The sequence below is a fragment of the Lygodium microphyllum genome, chromosome 16, assembly GCF_053477565.2.
Source record: "Lygodium microphyllum isolate KBCC chromosome 16, Lygodium_microphyllum_v1.1.10, whole genome shotgun sequence".
In the NCBI taxonomy this organism is placed as follows: domain Eukaryota; kingdom Viridiplantae; phylum Streptophyta; class Polypodiopsida; order Schizaeales; family Lygodiaceae; genus Lygodium; species Lygodium microphyllum.
This window is the reverse complement of record NC_141150.1, coordinates 138,683,072-138,708,458: the sequence shown is the minus strand read 5'-3', so window position 1 is coordinate 138,708,458 and position 25,387 is coordinate 138,683,072. Positions and strand designations below refer to the sequence as shown.

The 25,387-nt window shown below is 40.6% G+C and overlaps 1 protein-coding gene across 1 annotated transcript in view; it reads right to left on the bottom strand.

The window, feature by feature from the left end:
* Positions 1–1,952: 1,952 nt before the first annotated feature.
* The window catches only part of ALDH3H1 (aldehyde dehydrogenase 3H1), a 57,196-nt gene continuing 33,761 nt past the window's right edge, over positions 1,953–25,387 (bottom strand). The window contains exons 4-10 of the mRNA XM_087696482.1: positions 3,870–4,076; positions 3,603–3,718; positions 3,413–3,517; positions 3,023–3,195; positions 2,712–2,802; positions 2,470–2,619; positions 1,953–2,371 (exon numbers count right to left, since the gene is read on the bottom strand). Of these exons, the coding sequence (XP_087552608.1) occupies positions 2,135–2,371; positions 2,470–2,619; positions 2,712–2,802; positions 3,023–3,195; positions 3,413–3,517; positions 3,603–3,718; positions 3,870–4,076 (1,079 nt within the window). The 3' untranslated portion in view covers positions 1,953–2,134. The remainder of the gene's footprint in view (positions 2,372–2,469; positions 2,620–2,711; positions 2,803–3,022; positions 3,196–3,412; positions 3,518–3,602; positions 3,719–3,869; positions 4,077–25,387) is intronic.

The window sequence follows — 25,387 nt, the reverse complement described above, 5'->3', positions numbered from 1 at the left end:
ACTTCACATATTTATCCACCCCCCACCCAAACTATATATTATCCCTATACTATATCTTCATGGATGCATGGCATAATTTACCCTCACCAATTTCAATTGCATGGAGCTATCAATCAATGTACCTTCATACTTAGCTAAAAAGCTAGATGTATACAACTCCATATATTTATGCCCCCCCTACACCCCTCTAAGGGTAATGGCTTTGTAGATATACCATGAGGTTGCTTACAAATGCACTTTTATAGGGAGAAGTAGTCACTCAAGCTCTGCTTGGGTTGTGCTTCTACGTGTGATTCCCTAGGCTCAGTGGTGAACCCTTGCATATGTGGTGGTAGTCTTGAGATGTTATGCAATATTCTGTCTTTCTATATCGTGAATACAAGGATTCCTTATTGATATATCTTGCGTACCTTTCCTCTTTTCCATTTATATACCTCGAGACAAGTTACCATTGGAAGTCTTGTGAAGGACCTGTCACACCCCCCCTCAAATCAACTTTAAAAACAAAAAAGCATCTATTACATTCCTAATATTCTCTATTGCATACCTCATGAATCACATGTTTTACCATTGATTGAGTTGAAGTTGTATAACCATAAAAGTAGCATATTTTCTCTTTCAAAAGGTTTCATAAACTTATGCTATAACGTTGTACAACACTTTCACCCAAAACCTATAAGTTGTGTTAGGAGGAGGAGATAATAGCTAGCAAATATACTAGTTTTTCAATTTCAAGCAATATATAAGGAAATATATTTGTGCCACCATTTCTTAAGTTGGTGGTAAAGGATGTGATACAAGCCCTCACTATTAAAAGTGACTAGGACAATGGGAGCCAAGTGTGGAAAGGGTATGGAATTGAGAACTAAATGTCATAGGATAAGTTGATAGTCTTTCCTTCAAATATATTGTTCTTCAATGTTGCCACTTGGAGTATTTTAGTGAAAAGTCATTGTGGATGCCATTATGACAAAGGCAAAGGCTTAAAGTTAGTCTTCAAGATCGAAGGTGTAGCTGTGGTAGGTGTGAGTCTTTGAAGCATCTTTTTGAGGTTGGATGCATTGCAACCAATGCATGGCAAGAAGTGCTTTCTCCACTCGGTATTCAAAGAAATGAGCAAAAAAATTTAGGTTTTGTATCTTTCAGGACTTTGAGAGTGCAAAGAGCTTTGACGCCAAAACTCTCAGAGCTATCACCCATCGAGCAATATGGAAAGCTAGGTTTAAATTAGTTTTTGAGACCGTCAAGCTGTAGTACCATAGAAAGCAAAGTGATTTCATGGAATAAAAGATTTGCAATCTGTTTAGCCCTTGTATCTGAAGATATCTATAATAAGCTCACATTAAACACCACACTAGGTATATGAAATCATCTCTATCAATTTTAAAATCTCCCCTATATCACTTGTCTCTATTGATTTCAAAAACTCCTCTCATAGATTTCAGGAAGGTTTTCACAACCAGATTTTGCAATTTGTTTTTACAAAATTTCAACAATTTCCCTGGCATTAAACCTTTTTCTATATTTAAAAAAACAGACGAGATACTAGAACTAGCGCTATTGGCCAACAGAGTGGCTTTTTTCCCAATATGTGGATGTCCAACCAAACCAGACTAGATTTTGACACACATCTGGAAAATCAAATGAGAGAGAGGGAGAGAGAGCGCTAATCATGCCGAGGCAACAAATAAGTCGAAACTTTCTGTTTAGAATTGGTCTCCATCTAATGGCGACGCAACTTTGAGATAATAACAACAGTGTCTGGGATTTCACGAGTAATCCTAGATTCATTTTTGTGCCCTTTATTCTCTGGTAGCTGCTCTATGGCTGATTGAGCACAGCAATGGCTGGTGTCAGTCAGGAAGCTGGTAAAAATGAATCGCGCTAACATCAAACAGCGGTGACATGTAGGATGACGGTAAAAGCAACCAGACAGTTGTCTGCAATATGGAAAGGGTAAATTACAATCGGTGCATTATCTGTCTAATGGCCATTGGTTATTTACTTACAATGATCCAAGCCTTCTGTTATTTCCTTACATTGATTGAAGCCATCAGATTTTGAGTGTTCAAAATCTTGCCCAAATCATTTCAGTCTTGAAACAAAAATTGATAAAGCCACCTTTGCAACTAATTCATCTCTTCAGACCTAACATAATAAGCAGTACTTTGAAATAATCAAATCGAACTATTGCTCTCAAGACCCTTTGCTTTGACTCGGTGTATGGAGGATATCGAACAGTGGCATCACCCCAAGTGTCCCTAAGGACAACAGGTTTCTTATGACTGAATGCCTCAAAGCTATGTCTTCCATGATAACACCCCATACCACTGGCTCCAACTCCTCCAAAGGGTATGGCGTCAACACCAAACTGAAAGATTTGAGGAATGGAAGAACTCAGAATTGCAGCCTCCCAATATACTACTGATCAGAAAACAGAGCTTAGATACACAGATGTGAAGGACTCACCTGCACCACGGCATCATTTACAACCATCGATCCAGCAGAAGTCTCCAAAGAGACTTTCTTCTTAACCTCTTCCTTGTTTGTAAACAAATACAAGGCTAATGATTTGTCCTTGGAGCTTACAAAGTCTATAGCTTCACTCATTGTTTCGACCTGTTTCAAATAAAAGATAATTCGAGCCAGATTAAGTCTAGCTTAGCAAGCAAAACCCAACAGTTACACTTTGTGGAAAGTCTAAGACATACCGTGATGATTGGGAGGATTGGCCCAAATATCTCTTCTGTCATTACTGGGCTATCCAATGGAGGATTAAGCATAAGGGTTGGCTGAATCAGGCTGAAATGTAGACATTATAAAAGCTTCTAAAAAATTGCACCACCTATAAACCGAGCCACACAAAAAGAAGTCCTAAATGCTCAATAGACAAAACTAAGGATTATGATGTCTAACTTGGACATTCAGCAACTTGCAACCTTCACAAGAACAATGTTTTTCAAAGGTTCTGCTAGCATGTGTAAAGAATTAGGATAACAATAAAGAGAGAAGAAATACATACAGCTTCCCCTCATTGCATTGCCCACCATAGATAATTGTTTTTGCTGTATTTGGTTCATCCAGCATTTCTTTAAGGCGCATGAAATGCCTCTTATTGACTATTCTTGTCAAGCTAGGGGATTCCCCTAATTCGGTGCCAAAACATGCCTCTACTGTTTTTTTCAATACTGTGATCTTCAACAGAACAGAAAGAAAAACTGACATAAACTTTAACATTCTAGAGAGATGCTGTAATACAGATGATAAAAGATAAGCAGTTGCAGTCTTGACATCTGCTATAAAAGTTTGTGTTAATTCACTAATCTGCTGCCTGAATTTGTGTGGTGGGCAAACTTTATGTGAAGGCATGCTCCAACAAGAACATGTTTACGGCTAAATATTACAAGCTTACCAGTGATTGTGCTGTCTTTTCTTCGACAAGGATGTAGTCTGGAGCAAGGCATGCCTGACCACAGTTTATACCCCATTTGCCACTGACAATTCGCCTTGCTGCAACCTACCAGTGTTTAAATTTTTCAGGGGCAGGGATTAATGATGAAAACCTCAAGTATGAGATAAGTTCCCTCAGACAGGCTATCCACCTCAAGATCAGCTGACGAATCTACAATTGTCGGTGATTTCCCACCAAGTTCTAATGTAACTGGAGTGAGATGCTTAGCAGCAGCTGTCATAATTATTCGACCGACATGAGTGCTACCTAGACAGACAGACATACAACTGTTATCTTGACCCAGCTGGTGAGAATTGCACGTGCTGCTCTTGTAACATTATAGAAATGTATGCCTCGTCACACTATGAGTTTGTTACATTCATAGGCCTTATGTAATAACTTTGCAGTTATTGAGTACCTGTATAGAATATTTTATCCCATTTCTGTACCAGCAAGGCTGTGCTCTCTGGTATACCACCTTCCACCACTTTTACTGCACTTGAATCAAGGTACATTGGTATAAGCCTGGCCAATAAAGATGAAACTGCAGGTGCAACTTCAGAAGGCTTCAAAACTGCTGCATTCCCCGCGGCTATTGCTCCAAGCAAAGGGTCCAAAGCCAGAACTACAATCAAACAAGCATATACATCAGTGATTACAAAGAGTTGTGAACAAAAGAAGGGTGTGTAAAGGCAAAGTGAAAGCCATGCCAAATCAGTGCTAAATGATTTGTTGGGTGGGGGGAGGGGGTGGGAAATCTCCCAATACTCTCTTTGCAAGAACACTTGTTTTTATGCCTATAATGCACCCTTTGCGTTCTCCTAAGAAAGACCAATTGACCTAATCATAAGCTTTCTCTAGTCTAGTTGGATCATGACAACTTCCTATCCAAATGCCTGCATGTCTTGTCTTTTTTGCCACAAGGCAAAAGGAAAGAAAATGTGTTGCAATCAACGTATCATTCTCTAGCGTTCTTGTTGCTGCTATTTTATGATTTTTCTGATGCATGATAGGTTCCCAACTGAGATCAAGTATATCACGTAAAATACTACAACCCTTAACAAAGCAATGCTATCATGGATAAATATGCAAGAGTCGTTTTTGCAAAAACCTTAGGAAAGATACTATACAATGACCTCATCACCGAAATTGACCTCCACTACTTTAACTCAATCAATGCCAGCCCTTCAGGCAGCAAATGAAGCCATGCCAACTTCTAATCAAAAGGCATCACGCCAATCCTCCATGAGAAGATATGTTAGGGTTTGCAAACATAGAACATATGAACACAAGTAAAACACAATAACTTAGATAGTAACGCAAAACACAAAAAGACCGACACAAACAGAGAAGAAAGAGCAATCTGAAGTGAATGAATCAACGCTGTAAATCATAGAAAGAGTGCATGAATGCTTAAATGCAGAGAGATGGTTATAGTCCAAGTGTGGCATCCACTAGAGATGGATCTCAAGTGCCGTAACCACTGGTCAGAGAGGGCAAGGTCAAAACACAGCATGTAGGAGTAAGAAGATGATGTCCAAGACCTCTATGAACAGTGCAGGAGCTGTACGACCAGGCTGCAGCAGAAACGCAGTAGTGGCGGCACTGGGCTTATCATGGTGACAGGGGCTGATTTGGGGCAGTAGACTGTTGTAAAGTCTGTCCGGCACGTGGGAAAGAGTGTGCAGCCTATTGTCAGGCTGGAAACACACATTATAACAAAAAGAAGGATTGATGAAATCTCACGATGTGCGATCGCAGTTTTTAGACAACAAACAGCACTCCGACTGGGAGGAGTGATCTGGGAGAATTCTAACTAGGCATCCTGGCACTTTACCTGGATGTCGTGCCGCTACACGGACACAACGTGAAAAAATCTAGAGTGCTTCGTCATTCGGCTTTCTTATTGATCTAAAGAGTCAATGCCATATTAGTCATTAGTGTCAGTGTTTGTACTGTGGATGGTTCAAAAATACTAGATTTTTGAACAAGTTTAACCTATTTTTGATATTATTTCTTGTAAATATCCAAAAGCTGTAGACAACTTCTAGAATAGGATGACATGTAAAAAAAGCAAGTGGCTTTCAGCCATTTTTGGGGGATTTTATACAAAAAGGATTGGCGAAATCACGTAACACGTAATCGTAGTTTACAGGCAGCAAACAGCACTCCGACTAGGAGAAGGAGGAGTAATCTGGGAGAATTCTAACCACGAGTCTTGGTATTTTAACCTCCTTTCGAAGCCAACGGAAGCATCAGATTGGAAGTCTGAGCAACAAAGAGGGAGGTACTGTTTTATGCACGTTTTTATGAGTATTCTTGTACATCTTCTATTTCTTTAAAACCCTTTTCTTTTGTCTATTCCTCTCCCTGAATCTCCCGAACCCTACAAGAGATTCATCTTCTCAAGATACAGAAATAAAAGAACAAGCTTCACCTCTATGAGTATTCTTGTACATCTTCTATTTCTTTAAACCCCTGTTCTTCTGTCTATTCCTCTCCCTGAATCTCCCGAACCCTACTGTCTCTTACCCCATGGTAGACTTTCGACCCTAAATGCTCCACCGTGCCATTAGTCAAGGGTATCATACATTGAAATCAACACCTGAAATTCAAGAAATTGTCATGGATTTCACATGTCAACTCATCCATTGTAAATTGGGGTAACATTTGGCTAGTTGGGGGTTCCATTAGGACAAGTCCTAGGAGAAATCAAGCGGCAATTAGCCCAAATTGCTTAATGATTGCGCGTACACCAAAGGGCTTTTGGATCAACAAAGGAGCTTGTACTCAATCCATTCACAAGTTAAAGAAATATTGTACGGTACACGCCAGTTTTGGGGCCAACAAGGTGTCCAATATCCAAGATTGTTAAGGTAAAGTGTGTGTTTCAGTTTATACTCTTTGATTAATTACTATAATTAAGTGTTTGATCAAGTTTTACCACTCTATCCAAGAAGAAATATCCAAGATTGTTAAGGTAAAGTGTGTGTTTCAGTTTATACTCTTTGATTAATTACTATAATTAAGTGTTTGATCAAGTTTTACCACTCTATCCAAGAAGAAAGGCTGGTTTCATGGTTCCATTGTCCAGATACCATTCAATCCTTTGATTTGGTGGGCCCAAGGCACCTAATTGCAAGCCAAAGCTTTGTGCTAGTGCTGATTTTGTGCTTAGCTTAGAAATTACAACAATATGTCTTCATACAATGAGATGGAATAGAAAGTGATGATGCATCTTAGTATGGATATTCATATGGAAAAGAAGGAAATGCAATGCCTAATCTTGGACAAGGCTCACATGATTGACAACAAGCTGAAAATATTGTTGTTGGGCAAGATACAAGGCCTTCAAGGCAAAATGAGACTAATGACTAGCAAGGGAAAGAGGAATTTGATGATGAGCTCAAGAATCAGATGAAGATAGCAACAAATCTTTTTGCTGAATAGGTAAAGGATCCTTGGTTTATTCAATTTTTGAATGCTCCTAAGAAGGACAGGAAGGGCAAGAAGAATAAGTCATCTTCTTCACCTTTGGGACAGCAAGGTACCCTCAAGGTAATGTCAAATCCTTCACGTGAATCACCCAAAGAAACCAATGAAGAGAAACAGTCGGTACCTACAAGGCAAGGTGTGTAAGTGCAAGGCCATCATAAAAGTGCAAGTCCAATGAATTTTGGACAGCCACACATGTATGTAACGATGGGGCAACCAAGATATTTTGGTGGTAGCACAATTTTTCATGCAATGGTTGGACAAGGACAGCATACAGAAATGTATGGCTCAACTCCCTATGAAAGCAACCAATGCATGGAGTGCAAGGCCCCATGTATTTCGGTATGACTAAAAATGTGCATAATCCTTTGTATGACAACATTGGTTTGATGTTTGGGGCACAAAGTGGCATGTTTGGTAATGCATCTGCATCCCTGAATGTTTATGGGACATAAGAAATGAGTGTCAGTCATGCAAATGCTTTGTTTGGGCTTGCTCATGATATAAATACAAAAAATACACCCTTTTTCCAGTAGCTAGTGTATGACAACTTGACTCCTAGAGGGGCAGGAAAAGACTGAAGAGGATGGAAAAGGAGTGAAGTTTGAGATCACAAGATAGGCTGAAAGCTTTGAATTTCATTCAATAGTTTTATGTAGCCTATTCAGGGGAAAATTTCACCAAATCCTCTAAGATTCGGAAGGCAGCTACTTTCTTAAAGGGAAATGCATTGCAATGGTAGTCCATCCTCTTAATGCAAGATAAAGCACCATCAACATGGATACAATTCAAGCAAATGTTTGCATCGAATTGGTTGACAAAAGTACCTTTGAGATGGACATCGTGACAACTTGGAACAAGCTTGATACAAAGAAATGTAAGAATCTAGAGCAATACAATAAGAAGTTTTGGGATGCACGCCCGTCGTTCTTATTCTCTAGTACCCCTTCATGAGCAAGTGGAAAAATATGTATATGGACTACACAAAGGAATCAGGGATGTTTGCATAAAATCCGCCATGTCCAACATGTCTGAGCTCATAGACACTGCTGCTACAGCAGACGCTTTGCTGCATGGGAAGGATTCGGGTTTCCAAGAGAGTGAAGAGAAGCCGAATAAAAAGTTGCCTAAGGTTTAGAAAAGGGGTAGATCTGAAAATGAGTCTAAAAAGGAACCAAAACAGCAAAGAAAGAGATGGAAATCATTGGCACAACGTACAGAATTAATGGATGCAAATGAATGCTTTATTTGTGAATAGGAGGGTCATATTGCAAAAGGATAGTCCCAATAGGCAACAAGCTAGAGATTCAAAAAATCAAGGAGATCCTAAGGGTAAAAAGCCCAAAGCATCATGGGATTGGTGCACGATGTTGTTAGTAATCAGATTGATGATGATGCCATTGAGTTATGCAGAGCATGGGGCAAAATCAAAGATCAACATGCACATATATTCTTTGATAATGGTGCACGAGCTAACTTCATCTCTACAAACGTAGGAGGGAGAATAGTCCTAGGTGGAAAAATGGTCCTAAGTGGGGGTGTACAAAGAGACCCCAAAATGGATGCAAAGAGTGCAATGGGAGAGGGATTAGTATACCAATTACCTAGTCCTTCACAAGTAATGAAAGATAAGGATTGTTATGGCTGTCCATGTGCCACATCCAATGGCAACTATTCTAGAAGGAGCGGATAGGACAACATTAAGGGATTAGCATACCAATCACCTAGTCCTTCACAAGTATTGAAAGATAAGGATTGTTGTGGCTGTCCATGTTGCACATCCAATGGCAACTATGCTAGAAGGAGCAGATAGGACAACATAAAGAGGCGTAGCCCCACTCGACTATTCACAGAAACCTCTGCAATCATAACCTACTATGATTTCTTAGCTAGGAGACCCTCCGTCTTAGTATGAGTCACGATACTCATCTACATGGCCCAATCTCTGGTAGTGTGTGCAAAACATATTCTTTTTAGGGAGTTACTGCCAGATGGGTTTCATTTTTTTGTTTTTGTCTAATGAAGGAGTATCACCCTTGTTTTACATTGCCTTTGCATCTTGAGAGTTCTTGTCACCTCCAATTTTCCCTTGCGAAGAAGAGGCAACCAAAACCCTCTCTAAATGAGAATGTGGGAAGAACTTCCTTGTGCCATAGTTGTCAGGTATGAAAGGTACAATACGGCACGGTACAATAAAATACGGTACGAAATGGTACCTTATGATTTTATGAGGTACGGTACGATATTAGTACCCAAAAAATTTACCTTTTAAAAAAAAAACATAAATCATTAAATGATAGAACACATGTTTATTTACTTAGTGAAAATAGCCATTTCATTACAAAATAAGATGAATATATGAGGGTGGCCCTCACGGTCATATGCGTTGCACGCAACATGCAATACAACTAGAGTCTAGTACATACATGGATGATGGATCAGAATGGCATGTAGATACAATGATAGTAGATACAAAAAAGCAAGACACCTATGAATCTATGATGAGGCATCATCATCATCATCATCATTAAAACCATTTGAGTGCTCATCAAGGGAATCTGAAGATGACTCCTTGACATCAAATAATGAGACATTCTTATACTCATCCTCACTTATGAGGTTACCATCATCATCAAATGATGGTTCCCTAGGCACCAGCTATGTAGGCAAGGAGGGGGTGTCATCACGAGGCACACGATGGAAGCTACTAGAGCCCCACCTTACATATGTCTCCAAGCCACTCGAACCACCCCTTTTCGATATCGAAGGGCACCGAATGACCATGCCCCTGCTACCACCTACTCAAACTTCTCACCCACCAGCACACTGATTGCGAGTGTCATGAGTATTTATTGCTATAAGCTCTCTATAGAGCTCCGCAAAGATCATCATCTCCTTCTCATCCACCTCTTGATATACACTCAAAAGAGTGTCACCTATCAACTTGAATGTATCAACATTCACCTACACAATGCACATAAGATTGTATATACTAAACTCTAAATTGTAAAGTATAAACTATACAATTTAAAACAACAAATTTTAAAATTTCCGGTTAAGTATTTACATGCTTTGTGCTCATCATAGCCCTCATAATGCGTAAGTTATGATCGCAATACATTACAAGCACCTTTACCTTTACTGAAGGGGATGCAATGGCAGTGGAGAAGGAGAAGAGGAAGATGTGGGAGAGAAGAGCACACACAATGTAGGTGCTGTCCAACTGAACTGACAGCCTTATTGCACTATCATATTATATATGATTAAAGAATGGGCGATCACAGTATACATGAGTAGGCCCAGAGGCCTTTTACCCCAACAACCTCCCACTAAAAGGCCAATGTGGCTAGGGAGTGAAAACAAAGAAAAGAAAAAAAAGACAAGGTGAGGAATCATAACATCTCATCCAACGCCCAATCGGAAAGCGAGTTGTGCAAGAAGTGTCAGGAACCTCTGCAGAAGAAGAGTCAAGCATCCCCGAGTCCATGGCATCCAGGAGATAAGCGATCCCGCAACTCCATACAACAGAGCAATCCAAGAATGCTTCTCATAAAGCAGGCACAACTCATCAATGCACGGCTGTAAAGTATCAGAGTCGCGCATAGTATCAGCGTGGCATATATAAGACAGCGGAGAGCAATCAAACTCTCCAGAGTCAATCACTGAAAGAGGGCCAACGTCTCGGACACTCGTCCAACAGGGTCTCAAGACTACATGTGGCCTCAGTGAAGCAGAAGACTGACATATGGCTGGCTGTCTAGCCTGCAAAACTACAAGAAAACGGCTCTCATGAGCCTGCAAGGGGTCTAGCAACTAACCACCAACATCCTGACCCTGACTGCTATGCATAGCTACGTCATCTGGGTCAATAATTGCCTCATTTTCAGCATAAACAGCTTGCTGTAATGGCACTGTAGCTACTGTAAAATCAGCCATTAAGCGTACCGAACGCTCATCAAGAGGGCTCAGAGGTGTCTGCGTCTCATAAAAGATAGCATGACGGCTACGTATGACCTGCTAGGCATCCAAATCCCATAATCTGTAGGCCTTAAAGTCACCATCTCCATAACCAAGGAGGATACATCTACGTGACATAGGCTCATGTGGCATACGTACAGATGCTTGGCAGCCAAACATCCTCAAGTAATCATAGAAGGGTTACATGCCACTCCATGCCTCATGGGGTGTAATACCATCCAAGGTCAAGCACGGCGTCCTGTTAACCAAATAGACTGTTGTCATAAGGGCCTCAGTCCAAAAGCCATAAGACAATCCAACTGTGGTAAGCATAGAAGCAACCTTTGCCTGTAAGGTCAGACACATGCCATGAGCAATCCCATAATACCGTGGGCACAAGAAATCAATGCCATACTGCTAACAAGAGGTCCGAAAGCTGGGAGAGAGAGCATGACTCTCATAATCCATCTGCAAGCACCTAGGCCTGCTACCAACAGAATCCATAAACCTGTCAAGCATAACTGTAGCATCCTCAATCTGCACCAAGGGAAAAGCCCAAACACAATGGGTAGCATGATCAACAAAGGTCACAAAGTACGAAGCTCCACCAAGTGACTCGGAAGGCATAGGTCCATATACTGCACAATCGACAAGATCTAGAGGAGCATGCCTCATACAATCGCCATAAGCCAAGGGGGCTCTGCAAGGACCAAGAGTACAATCAGAGCAAGCATCAAGATCTGTAAGTGACATAGGAGGCAGCAATAAGTCTGAAGGAGACAAAATCTCCATCTCTATATGGTGTACATGGCTTGACACGATTGTTGTCACGATTGCTGTGCATGAGGCGACTGCTGTGAGACGGACAGAAAAACGTCATGGAACGGACGGAAAAATGTCATACACGGCTGAAGTCAGGAAATTGAATTTCCAGCATGATTGCTTCACTGCTCTAGTCCAGGAAGATAAAATCTGTTCCTTACTTTTCGGGTTTCTTTCCAAACCAGCAACCATACCTGCCATTAAAATCAGGGAAGTACTTTACTTTGTATGCAAATTTCTTATCTTTGCTTTCCAATTCCAGTGTATTAATGGCAGAAAGAGGGAAAGAGAAAGTAATGGAAGGTTCTAGTTCTAGGGACCACCCTATGGTAGATCCCCAGGAACCACAAATGCAAGAAGAACAGTGGGAAGAAGTTTTTGCTACACGAGAGCAATTTGATGATCTTACTGCTCGTGTACAAGCTCAGGGAGTTCAAATGGAATTTTTAACACAAACACTCACTAAAATAAAATCTCAATTAACTTTATTGTTGGAAAGAGATAAAAATAAGATAGAAATCTCGGATGTCCCATCTTCATCGAAAGATTTAGATGTGACTATGCGAGATCCTAAGGAACCCCAACCTTACCATAAATTGAGGGATAATCCAGTTTTAAAGGATATGAAACCACCTCAATTTTACGGGGAGGAAAAAGATAGGAATAAAGACACAATCTTTAATTTCCTCCAAAAATGGGAAGATTTACATAAACTAAAAAATACCCCACCACATCTCCAAGCATTGGAGGCTAGTTTAACTTTGGGACCCAAAGCATATAAGTGGTGGAGAACTTTAAAGGAGGCAAATAAAATACCTGAAACCTGGGCTCAATTTGAATCCGTCTTTTTGAAAGAATTTCTTCCTGAAAATGAAATGGAAAGAAATTGGGAAGATTGGGATTATGTCAAACAAAAGGGACGACCCCTGCTGACATATCTGGAGGAATATCGTGAGATAATCCTCAAATTGGAAGGAATAGATGAATTCCAAAAAACAAGAGGATTCATTAGGGGACTAGATAAAGCCTGTAAAAAGGAAGTAAAACGGAGTTTACCTAAGACGCTGGAAGAGGCAATTAAATTTGCATTAATTCATGAAGATAGTATGCGTCCAGGTACACTCACTAGTCTCACTGATACGGAGCCCAAGTCTAAGGAATTGGAAACCTCAAAATTTGTGGGCAAATTTAAAAGGAAAATTCCATTTTTTAAGGGTAAAAAACAACCTTTTGAAAAGAAACCATATATGAGGACAAAGTTAAGTCCTGACGACTTTAATAAGGCCAAAAAAGAAAAGTTGTGTTTCAATTGCCTATCCCCTAACCATGCTGCTTGGAATTGCCCTCAAAAGAAAAAGGGGGAAGACAAAGGAAAGGATAAAGACAAGGGCAAGGGAAAAGAAAAACAAATCCATGTAGTGCAGACCTTAGAATTAAAGGGCCATGAAAAGTATAAATCTTTAGAGGTCTTGCACATGGATGTACAACGTAAGTGTTGTATGTCAACTTCTATGTGGCAGCCTACTTTTGGGCCACATGATTTACTTAAAGTACATGGATTGATAGCTGGAAAGAGGGTTAGAGTCATGATTGATGACTCTGCCACACATAATTTTATAAATTATACACTTGTCAAAAAATTGAAACTTCCCCAACAAAAGAGTGGGCATCAATATGTTGTTCGTATGATGCAAGGCCAAGACAATAAAATATGGGATACAATGGTATCCAATTTGGAAATTGAAATTCAAGGATATAAAGATAAACTTGATTTCCAAATAATGAACATGGAAAGAGCTGATATTGCTCTACGGAGGGAGTGGCTATGGGGATTGGAACCATCCTTAAAACGTAGTTACCATCATAATACACTGGAATTTGAAAGGGATGGTAAGACTTTTGTCATTCAAGGTGAACATGAAGTATCTGATAATCCTTTGTTGTGTTCTACTGAAGTTCAGAAGCTGATAAAGAAGGAAGTTTGTGAGGTATATATGTTATGGTCTCTTCCTGTACAGAACACTTTTACTTTCTGTAATATAAAGCAATAATTTTCTTATGTTTGTGAGTTGAATGTTAATAATGAATTAAGTAGTTTGTTAGATGATTTTAAAGATGTGTTTCCTTCTGATTTACCAAGTGGCCTTCCACCAGATAGGGGTGATATAAATCACCCAATCGATATAAATAAGGATATATACCCTATTTCAAAACCACCATATAGGTTAAGCGAAACACAGCATCAAGAAGTTGAAAGACAAATTAAGGATTACCTGGATAAAGGGTTTATTCAACCCAGTAATTCACCTTGGGCTTCACCAAATTTATTGGTAAAGAAAAAAGATGGTTCTATGCGACTTTGTGTTGACTATAGAGCACTTAATAAAATAACGGTGAAGAATAAATTTTCTATGCCCAGAATGGAAGATCTTTTTTATCAATTACAAGGGGCAAAATTCTTCACAAAGATAGATTTAAGATCAGGTTATCACCAAGTAAGAATTAAAGCACAAGATGTTCCCAAGACAGCATTTCGTACTAGATACGGGCATTATGATTTTTTGGTGATGCCTTTTGGCCTCACTAATGCACCAGCTACCTTTATGAAGCTGATGAATAGTGTTTTACGGCCCTATCTAGGACATTTTGTAGTAGTCTTCTTGGATGATATCTTGATCTTTAGTAAATCAAGAGAAGAACATTTGGAACACTTACAATTAGTATTCCAATTGTTAAGAACACATTCCCTTTATGCAAAGAAAACTAAATGTGAATTCTTTGCACAAGAGGTCAAATATTTGGGCCATATTATCTCGAAAGAGGGAATCAACATGGATCCAGAAAAAGTAAGGGCAATTATTGAATGGCTACCTCCAAGGAACCTGGAAGAGCTGCAGATCTTCCTAGGTTTATCTGGATTTTATCGTAGATTCATTCGAGATTATGCCAAAATAGCTGTTCCAATGACAGACCAACTTAAAGGGAAAGGAAAAAGTTTTAATTGGGGAACAGACCAAAATGAAAGTTTTCAAAAACTTAAGGTAGCTATTGCTACAGCTCCAGTATTATTAATAGTGGATCCCAATAAACCATTTGTGGTTGAAGCTGATGCCAGTGATAAGGCAATAGGCGCGGTCTTATTACAAGAAGGTCGACCAGTTGCTTTTGAAAGCAAGAAATTAGATCGTGCAAAACAGAATTATTCTGTTTATGAGAGGGAGTTGTATGCAATAGTACATGCAATGAAGAAATGGAGGCACTATTTGTATGGTGCCAAACTTTTGATTTTATCGGATCATGAAAGCATTAAGTGGCTTAATGATCAACCGGATTTACACGGGCGTAAAGCCAGATGGGCCGAACTCCTCCAAGAGTTCGACTATGAGATAAGATATAGAAAAGGAAAGTATAATATAGTAGCTGATGCACTCAGCAGAATGCCCATCATTAATGAATTGAGTTTTACTCAGTTCACTTCCAACTTGCTTGAATCTTTAAAAGGGAAATGCCAGGTTGATCCGGCATATTCCAACATATGGGAAGCAATAAAAAATGGGGATCCAAATGAAAGTGCTTCTACTGAGGAAGAAATATCTGAGGATGTTCAACAAGGAAATGGAGCATCAGGGGTTGCTCAAACTGGATTCAAGTGGAAGAATTTTACCATTGATAATGGTTATTTACTCTACAAGGGTAGGGTATGTGTCCCGAAAGATACAGAAATAAGGCGCCAGATACTCTTTGAGTGTCATGATACCCTTAGTGCGGGACATCCAGGAGTTAATAAGACTTATAGTCTTATTAAAAGCCAGTTCTATTAGCCTGGAATGAATAAGGACATCCTTGACTATGTGGTCAAATGTAATAAATGCCAGGTTAATAAAGCTGAAAGATTAAAAATGGGAGGACTTCTCCATCCATTAGAAATTCCTTAGAGAAAATGGGAGAGTATCTCCATGGACTTTATTGTTGCTTTACCTAGAACACAGAGGGGGCGCGACTCTGTGTGGGTGATTGTGGATAGGTTAACCAAAATGGCTAGGTTCATTCCAACTTCAACTGATGTTAAAACACCAGAATTGGCTAGATTGTTCGTAGAGAACATATACCGATTGTATGGCCTTCCGGCAAATATAGTTTCTGATCGGGATAGAAAATTTGATAGCCATTTTTGGCGTGCGGTATTTAGGAAATTGGATACTAAACTTAGCATGAGTACGGCGGATCATCCCCAAACAGATGGGCAAACTGAAAGGGTTAACCAAATTCTTGAAGATATGCTTAGGGCATATGTAAGTAAAAGGCAAACTAATTGGGAAGAGTATTTACCGATAGCAGAGTTTGCATATAACAGTGCCAAGCACTCTTCCACTGGATATAGTCCATTTATGTTAATGTATGGGTTTCAGCCCAGAGCTCCTTTTGCAATAGGACTGCATAAGGAAAAGATTCAGGCAGCTAAAGACTTTTTGGAGGATATGAATAGTATGTTAAAGTTTGCTCAAGAAAATATTAAAAAAGCTCAAAATCGAGCTAGAGCATATGCAGATCCTCACCGAAGAGACATCTCCTTTGAAGAAGAAGAATTGGTCTATCTTAAGGTGCCTGAACAAACTAAAACTATGAAAAAGGGACAATGTCCAAAGCTTTTACCAAGGTATTGTGGTCCTTTCATAATGCTTAAAAAGGTGGGAGAATTGGCTTACAAGCTCCAACTACCTGCTGGTAGTAAAATACATCCAGTTTCTCATGTAAGTAAATTAAGGAAGAAGCTGGGTGATTTGGATAATCTAATCTTAAATGATGATATTGAGCAGTTATTCAATGACCAATCTAATCCACATGAACCAGAAAAAATATTAAATGTTCGTAATAGACGAACAAGGAATACTATTTATCAAGAATGTTTGGTTAAGTGGAAAGATTGTTCAGAAGAAAGTTCAACATGGGAGCGAGTAAGTACTTTAAAGAAAAGGTTTCCCGATTTACAGTTAGACCTTCCAAGTATCGTTTTCGAGGACGAAACCGATTCTTAAGGGGAAGGAAATGTGACATTAATGTGACATTAAAAGTGACATTTAATGTAACGTTGAGGTCACAAATATTGAATGTGACATTAAAGTGACATTTAATGTGATATTAAGGTAAATCTAGGGGAACATGCACGAGAATGACCGTTCGGGCTCTTGGGCGCCCGAACGGGTTTAAGGGGAGCCTAGAGAGTAGGAGAGTCCAAGAATAGTAAGACTCACCAAAAGTGGACAGCTGGCAGAGGAAACGGAGAGAGGGGTACCAGCACTTATCTAGGCGTGGTTGGGAGGAGAAGAATGACTTGTGCTCACCGATTGGGACTGTAAAAATTTTTCTCTTCTGGCTTCATCGTTTTCTGTCTTTGCCGGAGTCATCTTTCACTGCATCATGCAACTGACTGACAGAAATCAGGCTCTTACTAAGCATGGAAACATGTAGAACATCCCTGAGCATAAGAGAAGTCCCATTAGGCAAAGCTAGGTGTATGTTCCCTGTACCAACAATAGCATAAGTCTGCTCAAGGCCCAGATCAATACATCCATCAACCTCCCTGTAAGAAGAGAACCATGCTCTATGAGGCGTAACATGACAAGATGCCATAGAGTCGAAAAGCCAATCAAAGGCATGGGCCTGATCATTGAGCAAGTAAGCTGTAGGGAAACTAGATGGCAGGAGGACATGCTCAACTGCATCATCATGGGTAACTGCATGTACCTCACCACTAGAAAGAGTGGTAATACCTGCTGCATCGCTGACTCTCTGCTCATGTTGAGTCTGTCTCTGTCTCTGCTGCTCTCTAATCTGTCTAAAGCATTTTCTTTGAACATGCCCAAGCTTCCCACAATGGAAGCAAATATCTGAAGTAGAAGAACCTGTAGAAGATGACAAGGAATCCAAGTTATCATGAATAGGGCTATCCATAGCATCCACGGAGCTCAAGCAGTCGAGGGCTGTCCCAACATAGGTAACTTGCTCATAAAGACAAGCATCTGCTAGTACATCAGTGGTAGAACCATACTGCAAATGCTCATGAAACCTCAATGGATGGGAGGACATAAAGGCATCAATCAAGGATGCAAAAGCTCCCACATGAAGAAGAGTCGTAGCCAACTGCATGACATAACCAACCACAGTACAGTAAAGCATAAGATATCTGTCATAAGAGCATATAATATTCAGCCATGAAATCAGCCCATAACCATATGCATACGCATAGCTCTGCAGTACATCATGCCACCAAGAAACATCCAAGTTAAGTAAAGACCGACAAGTGGCAAAGCATCCTGCAAGAGTCAAGCTCCAGGTAAAGCCCAAACATCTATACAACAACATCCAAATAAGTGGCTCTGTAAGGTATACAACAATAGACCATGTGCATAGACGGATAAGCATACATAGCATCTGCTCTCTAACATGGACGGGCAACAGGAGCCCAACTAGCATAGAAGCTAGACAACAGAGAAGCAAGAAAGCCATAATTGTAAATCCCAAGCACTATCCAAGTCCACTGATCAGTAAGTATCCCGCATATCAAATGCAAACGAGCAATCATAGCTCAATAGGCAACTGCCAAAACAAGGGAGCAGTTCACTACTCAATACATGTAAGTGCATCCAAGTAATAGCCAAGATCCATAATCGGAGCATCAAATCCCATATAGCATCCAAGGTCGTAACGGAAAAAGCCAAGTCGTAATGGACAAAGCCAATTCAATGTCCAACTGCTCAAGGGAATACTCAAATGAATGTCGAGACGAGCTCAAACCACTGTCATTCACAACCAAAGCATAAAGCATTCACCAGGACATCATAACCCATACTGGGTAGCCTAGGCATAAACCATGCCATAGATGAAATGCTAGCTCCAAAGAAGTGACAATCAAACCCAAATCGAGCTCTAATCTCAGCTCAAAAGCTCTCCGAAGCATAAACAAGACATGTGGCATAGTCCAAATACATCATGACATCATACCGAGTAGCCGGGAGCACCCCGTAACCAATAGGCATAACCCAACTGTAGCATAAATAGCTTCAGCCCTGAAGTTTTCAGTAGCATATAACCTCTGTAAACTAAGCAAATCAGTGCTCAATCCAAGCTCAAATCCATAGGTAAACCATAGGCATACATTCCCGTATGTATCAGCACCAACCGAGCATAATCGGGCATCAAATGTCAAGACCTGTAAGCATAAAATTGAAGTAACAGGTGGCTGCCCTGTTTTGGACAGATATGGGATTGTTCAAAACAGTCAATGGCTAAGCTAAATCAGCTCCAAATGCGTTTCACATAAGAGGCATAACATCCACAAGTGATCCGGTATCAATAGACATCAGTAGAAGCATCACATAAGCCATAGGCATACAAATACATACTGTCTCAGACCTGAAATCTGTTGCAGAATATTCTGTCATCAGAATTTGGCAAATCCGACATCACCATCGCGTCTGGAGCATGCCAAAACCCCAACTTAGACTCTTACCTTGCTTGAATCAAGTTCCAAATGTCTGAGATATGACAAAAAGAGTGATTTTTGGGCCAGATTTTGAAATAGGTGCAAAAAACACGTGAGCTAGCTGAGGGGGTCTGCTGTCCCACGGGTCAACAATGGAGCCCAAGGGGGGCACAAATGGGGGCTAAAGAAAGCCTACACCAAGCCTCAGCAAGCCTTGATAGGCTGGAAGCAAGATCCAGGTGAAGGAAGCTCCAAGAGGTGTGAGCTATGGCTGCCCACAACCTGTGAAAACCCTGTTGAGCTGAAAACTGAGTGAGAATAAAGATCTTGTATCTCGTGTGGAAGACCGGGATGAGCTCTTAAAGACCCGCTCTGATACCAGTTGAAAGGGATGCAATGGCAGTGGATAAGGAGAAGAGGAAGATGCGGGAGAGAAGAGCACACACAATGTAGGTGCTGTCCAATTGAACTGACAGCCTTATTGCACTATCATATCATATATGAATAAAGAATGGGCAGTCACAGTATACACGGATAGGCCCAAAGGCCTTTTACCCCAACATTTACCATGAAGAAGGTGACAACTAATGTGGCTTTGCCAACCACGCTCTTCACCCACTTGAACTTCCCAATGTTCTCTATGAGTAAGTCCAAATAATGACTTGAAGTTCACACAACCATGGAAAACTCGGCCTCAAGTAAACGGCCCATGCATTGACAATTCAATACATTGTCACTAACAACTTGCACCACATTTGAGGGGCCCACCTACAACCACAATTTACAATACTTAGAGAGAGAAAAAGAGAGTTGAGCCTCGAAAAATTTAACTTTCAAGAATCAAGAGAGATAGAGGCTTGGAAGGAAGAGAAAATCGAGATAGATATTAAAGAGAATACGAATATAGCTAGTTATGATTCTATAACGAAATAAACAAATTTAAAAGACAATGTATATCTCAATGATAGCTTGCCAAATATGGCAATAGATGAAGGCGCCCATCGTTTTCCTCCCCCTCTTGCCAGTGTCTACAACCCGCAAAAAGTGTTGAGTTGACATAAGACTAGTATATTAATGATACCCCTTTTTTTACGATAACTCCATCTATCTGTGAGAATGGACTAACCATATTTTGTCCATGTGGCTCAAATAGGATCAAGGGCTCTATCAATCCTCTCCTTCTCTTCATCAATCTTTTTTGTCTTCATGTCGTATGTGACATCAGTCTATCCTTCACATGGACCCACATTGGCAATGGTTTTCACCATCTTCTTCCATTGCTCTTACTATAGGACATTGCATACAAGATTACACTCAATCACTATGCATGCAATTTCAATATTTGCAAGTCATTGCCTTTCTCTAAAAAGGGCAACCAATCCACATACGACTAGGAGCTTGAGAGAGAGAGAATGACCTCACCAGTGCCAGCTTTCACTCTGTTGAAGCCAAATGCGGATGTGGAGCCCCTACCACCAATGATGGAGACCTCACCTACATTGATTGAAGATACACCCACATTCGATACTTCCTCATTATCAGGCGTAGGTGTTGGTGCTGATTCACTACTTTCTCCTCCTCATGTGGATCCCTCTCTCATCATGGTGAGAAACTCATCCGCGATGTTAGAGACAAAGGGGATCGAAATGAGGATAGGCCTGAATATTGATAGATAGATAACTTATTTGAAGAGAGAGAGGCTTGAGCAATGAGAATGCTTGTTAATTTGGTGTGGAGAGATAGAGTGTGGAAAAGAGCATCCAAGGCTAGAATATGGGATCCAATGGCAATTGGCATCCAATGAGCAATGGGCATTTGCCAGCTAGTGGCAATGGTCTGGCAAGTGTGCCACAAGGGTAGAAAATGGGACAAAAAGATGGGCAGAAAGCGCATAATTGACTTTGACCGAGACACAGAACGGGCCACATACGGTGGCCAAAAAGTGGTAATATTTTCATACAAAATCGTACCATACTATACCATATGGACCATACAAAACGAACATGTCTCTACTATATACGAGAGCAACTATGTCTTGCGGCCTTGATCATATCGCTTTGCGTAACACAATACTTGACAGTCAAAAAACTCATAGAAGGTTGGCAAGTGAAGCAACGAAATGATGTGTTTGATAAAGTGAAAGTATTTTTTAGGCAACTTGTTTCAAAGGAATGTAACATGATCGTCATCTGACTTGGTGAGCTAGTAGTGGAGAACTTAGCAAGTAAGTGCCTATATTCAACAAGCTTGACTTTCAAATCATTCCCTTCCTCAATAGAACACTCTTGAAGCTCAAAGTTGATATTGACATATCGATTCGACCTCTCGCCGCATAGCAAGCAAGGAAATGACTCCAATGCTTAGACGTAAGGGAAAAAAGCTATAACTAAGAATGGAACTCAAGAAGCAATCCCTACAATAACTCAACATTCACTATGGCATTTTAAGCTCTCCATTGACGGATGTGATCAGGGTGAGCCAGTCGAGGGTCTAGCTTAGGACCTTGACCAATGACTAGGTCCCTTATGTCAAAAGTGGAGCAATGATGGAAGCGTAAACATATGCTGTAATGAATTGCTGAAACACAAGACAAACAAAAAAGGGAAAGAAAGGACACTGAGAAACACAATACAAATAAAAACTCAAATGTATGCTCTAGAAATGGAATCCAACACGAGACAGTCGCATACAACAGTAAGTCACTAGCTGCGTGGGTACCAACACTGGCTCCTCTCCCCAACAGATCTATAAGTGATGATGAGTGACTAACTTACTGAGGGAAAAAGCCTGAATAAATAGGACAAAAATATGTCCTCAAAATGATTGCCCAATATGACCATAAAATGACACAAATAAAAATGCCTAAATATCCTAAATAATGTGCCCAGCCTCTGCATACACAAGCTCACACATGAGCTAATATATCCACTAACACCCTCTCTCCGATCATGGGTGGTACAATGATGATGAATCATAGACCATACAACATAGAACCACCAAGTAGAACCATGGATACCCAGGCAGTGGGTGATCAAGCCACCACCAAGGTGCCTCAAAGAGAACCTGATGTTGATGTGGATCGTAAAAGCTCCTGAAAATAGAGAAGATCATAGCATATCTATGTGTCCATCCCAATGTCACTTAGTAGCATACATGATCATCCTATCAAAAATGCCTCTAGAACATACATGACCATGGATTCCCTGCCTTTAGCCACACCGTCAAAGTGTCCTCTCATATGAGCTTAAGACTGGTAGCCAAGCACGCTCTCTGTCAAACAAACAGTCCCTCATGAACCTAGATGTCAATCCTAGCTCCAAGATTTGAAGCTGCCAAACTTCAATCAATGCATCAAGGAATTTCCTTGCTGGATCTTGTGCATCTATATAGATATATAGATGAGGCGTGCCCCATCTCACCACCCTCTCACGCTCCCTCTCTAGCACTGGAGAGTCGTGAGGGATACCGTCATCACCACCACTAGAAAGCAGCTGACGAAGGGGCCATCAATCCCTTCTTATGATCCGTAGAAGCTAATCCTTTCTGTGCCTTGGACTTTTCCTTGGCCAAAGGATCAAAGTCTGAGTCTAAGATAGATGAGGACTCGTCGAAGGAGTCCACATCTCGCATTGTCTTCTTCTCCTTTTTCTTCCCTGAAGCCGCTTACTCTTTGCAGTCCTTTTGTAAATGATATTTCTTCCCACAGTAGTAACATTGGGTCTTCAATGTCTTCTTCTTCAAACCCCTCTCTAAAGTTGCAAGAGCCTCACTAAAACTTGATGAAAGTCTCCCATGTAACCACAATGATACCTCATGCTCAAGCAGCATGGAGGTCATACGTGTAAAACTGACATGAGTCGATGATATATGTATCCTCAAAGCATTCGCCACTCCATCAAACACTGGAGGGAATTTGGAGAGTACAAGTCCAATAAGATGAGCCTCTAAAAGGACAGACTACATTTGTCGAAGCTAATCTTGGATTTAGGTCACATGAAGTAGAAAATATTGGATAGTATCTTTGGCCTTAAACGAAATTTGCTATAGCTGTCCATAAAGAGTAATTGTTCTCATGGTGGAAGGTGCCGCGTACGACAGCTGCAACTTCGTCCATACTCCAGAAGATGTCCTGCAAGAGGTAACCACCAATAGAGCTTCTTTGGAAATACACCGAAGCAAGGCCAACTAAGCACGTACATTCGAATCCCATGTAAGCATTGCTTCCTCTTGGTTGTCTCCATCAAATTCAATGGGAATAGGAGAATGCTGCTAAGGATGTTCAATAGCTCCGCAAACCACATATCATAACCGCCTCTATATAAACCAAGCCTTCATCACAACACTCCATGTAAGATAATCAAATCCATGTAACTTATCATCAGTGGATGTGCACGGAGGAGCCATTTGCAGAGGATTTAGAAGAGAAGTAGAGAAAAGAAGGTATTTGGAGAGGGAACACAGCCTAACCACAAGCACATACTCCAAAAGATGAGAGTTCACATGCAGTATTCACCAAAATCTAAACAAAACAAGAAGGAAACTGCTGCAAAAGTCAAAAAATCAGCTAGAAACTGCCTGAAACAATAAAAATGGCCTGATAACGTAGTCACCCAGCTAGGAGGAGATGCAAAAACACCAAAACACGGGTTGGAACTGCCACGCAAGCAGAAGAGCGGCTGATGCAAGCTGTACAGATGCAAATGTTAGCAAAAACGCAAGTAAAACAGGTCGCTCAGTTGGAGCAACAATCGCCTGATCAGCAATGGTTAAAACAATCTTGGAATTAGCAAAGAAAATACAACAAGAGCATAGAACCTGAAATCTGGTACCATATCAGAAGTGGAGCAGCAATGGAACCGTAAACATATGCTGTAATAAACTGCTGAAACACAAGACAAACGAAAAAGGGAAAGAAAGAACACTAAGGAACACAATACAGATGAAAACTCAAATGTATGCTTGAGAAATGGAATTCATATATCCAACACGAGACAGTCTCATACAATAGTAAGTCACTGGCTGCGAGTGCACCAGCACTGGCACTGGCTCCTCTCCCCAAGAGAAGATCCACAAGTGATGATGAGTGACTAACGAACTAAGGAGAAAGACCCTGAATAAATAAGACAAAAATATGTCCTCAAAATGATCAGGTTGACCAACAATAAATGCTCAATATGACCATAAAATGACACAAATAAAAATGCCTAAATATCCTAAATAATGTGCCCAACCTCTGCATGCACAAACTCACACATGAGCTGACATATCTGCTAACACCTAAGACCCTAAGATTCAAGCACTTGTTGCATAAAGTTAGACCAAGTGGTGAAATTTGACATGTTAAAACAAGTCTTATTTGTAAAGGCATTCTTGGCTGTAGCAACAGGACAAGCAGTGTTGTACGATGGGTAGGATGGATAGATTGGGTGGGGTCGGAAAGCGGAGTAAACTTGGAAAGTAATCCCAAAGTGCCCATCATGCATGCAAGATTTGTGCACAATGGATTCAAAAGTGGATATGTACTGATTGGACATAGGCATGGTAGCCACATGTAGAGCCCAAGGAGGCGGGATGGAGACACGATAGGCAAGGATGAAAGTCCCTACATAGGACTGACCCATGGAGTGAGTGACAGCACACCATACGCAAAGGATGAAAATCCCTATGTTTGAGAGACCAATGGATGGGAAGATGAATGTCCGGGGATAGTGAGGGGGTGTTCATCACAACCGTCCCAAGATAGACAGTCCTTATACATTTGCCCTCTTCATTTCAGCATTCATTAACTACAGATTTCTGTGTTATTTTGTCTCTCCCTCTTGTCTCTTGTTCATTGCTTGTCAGTCTTGTCTATATGCTTCCACATTCGTTGTACCTTGACATGGCATCAAAGTAACATAGAATGGCTCATTGATCATGGACAAACATGATCGAGGGATTCTTCGTGACCAAAGTTTGCATATACAGCCTAAGGTGAATAGGTACAGCATGGAGAATGAGCGAAGTTGCTATTTTTTGCAGGTCCTTGTTGGTGAGGGCAGAAAGGCTATGTTTTCAGCCTTTTAAAGAAGATTTTGAGTTTTCATCACCTCCAGCGGGTGAAACTCTTTGAGGCCAAGTGGAGGAAGCCCCTAAAGCTCCAACATCGTGCATGAAATCATTAGCCTCGATGGATATTC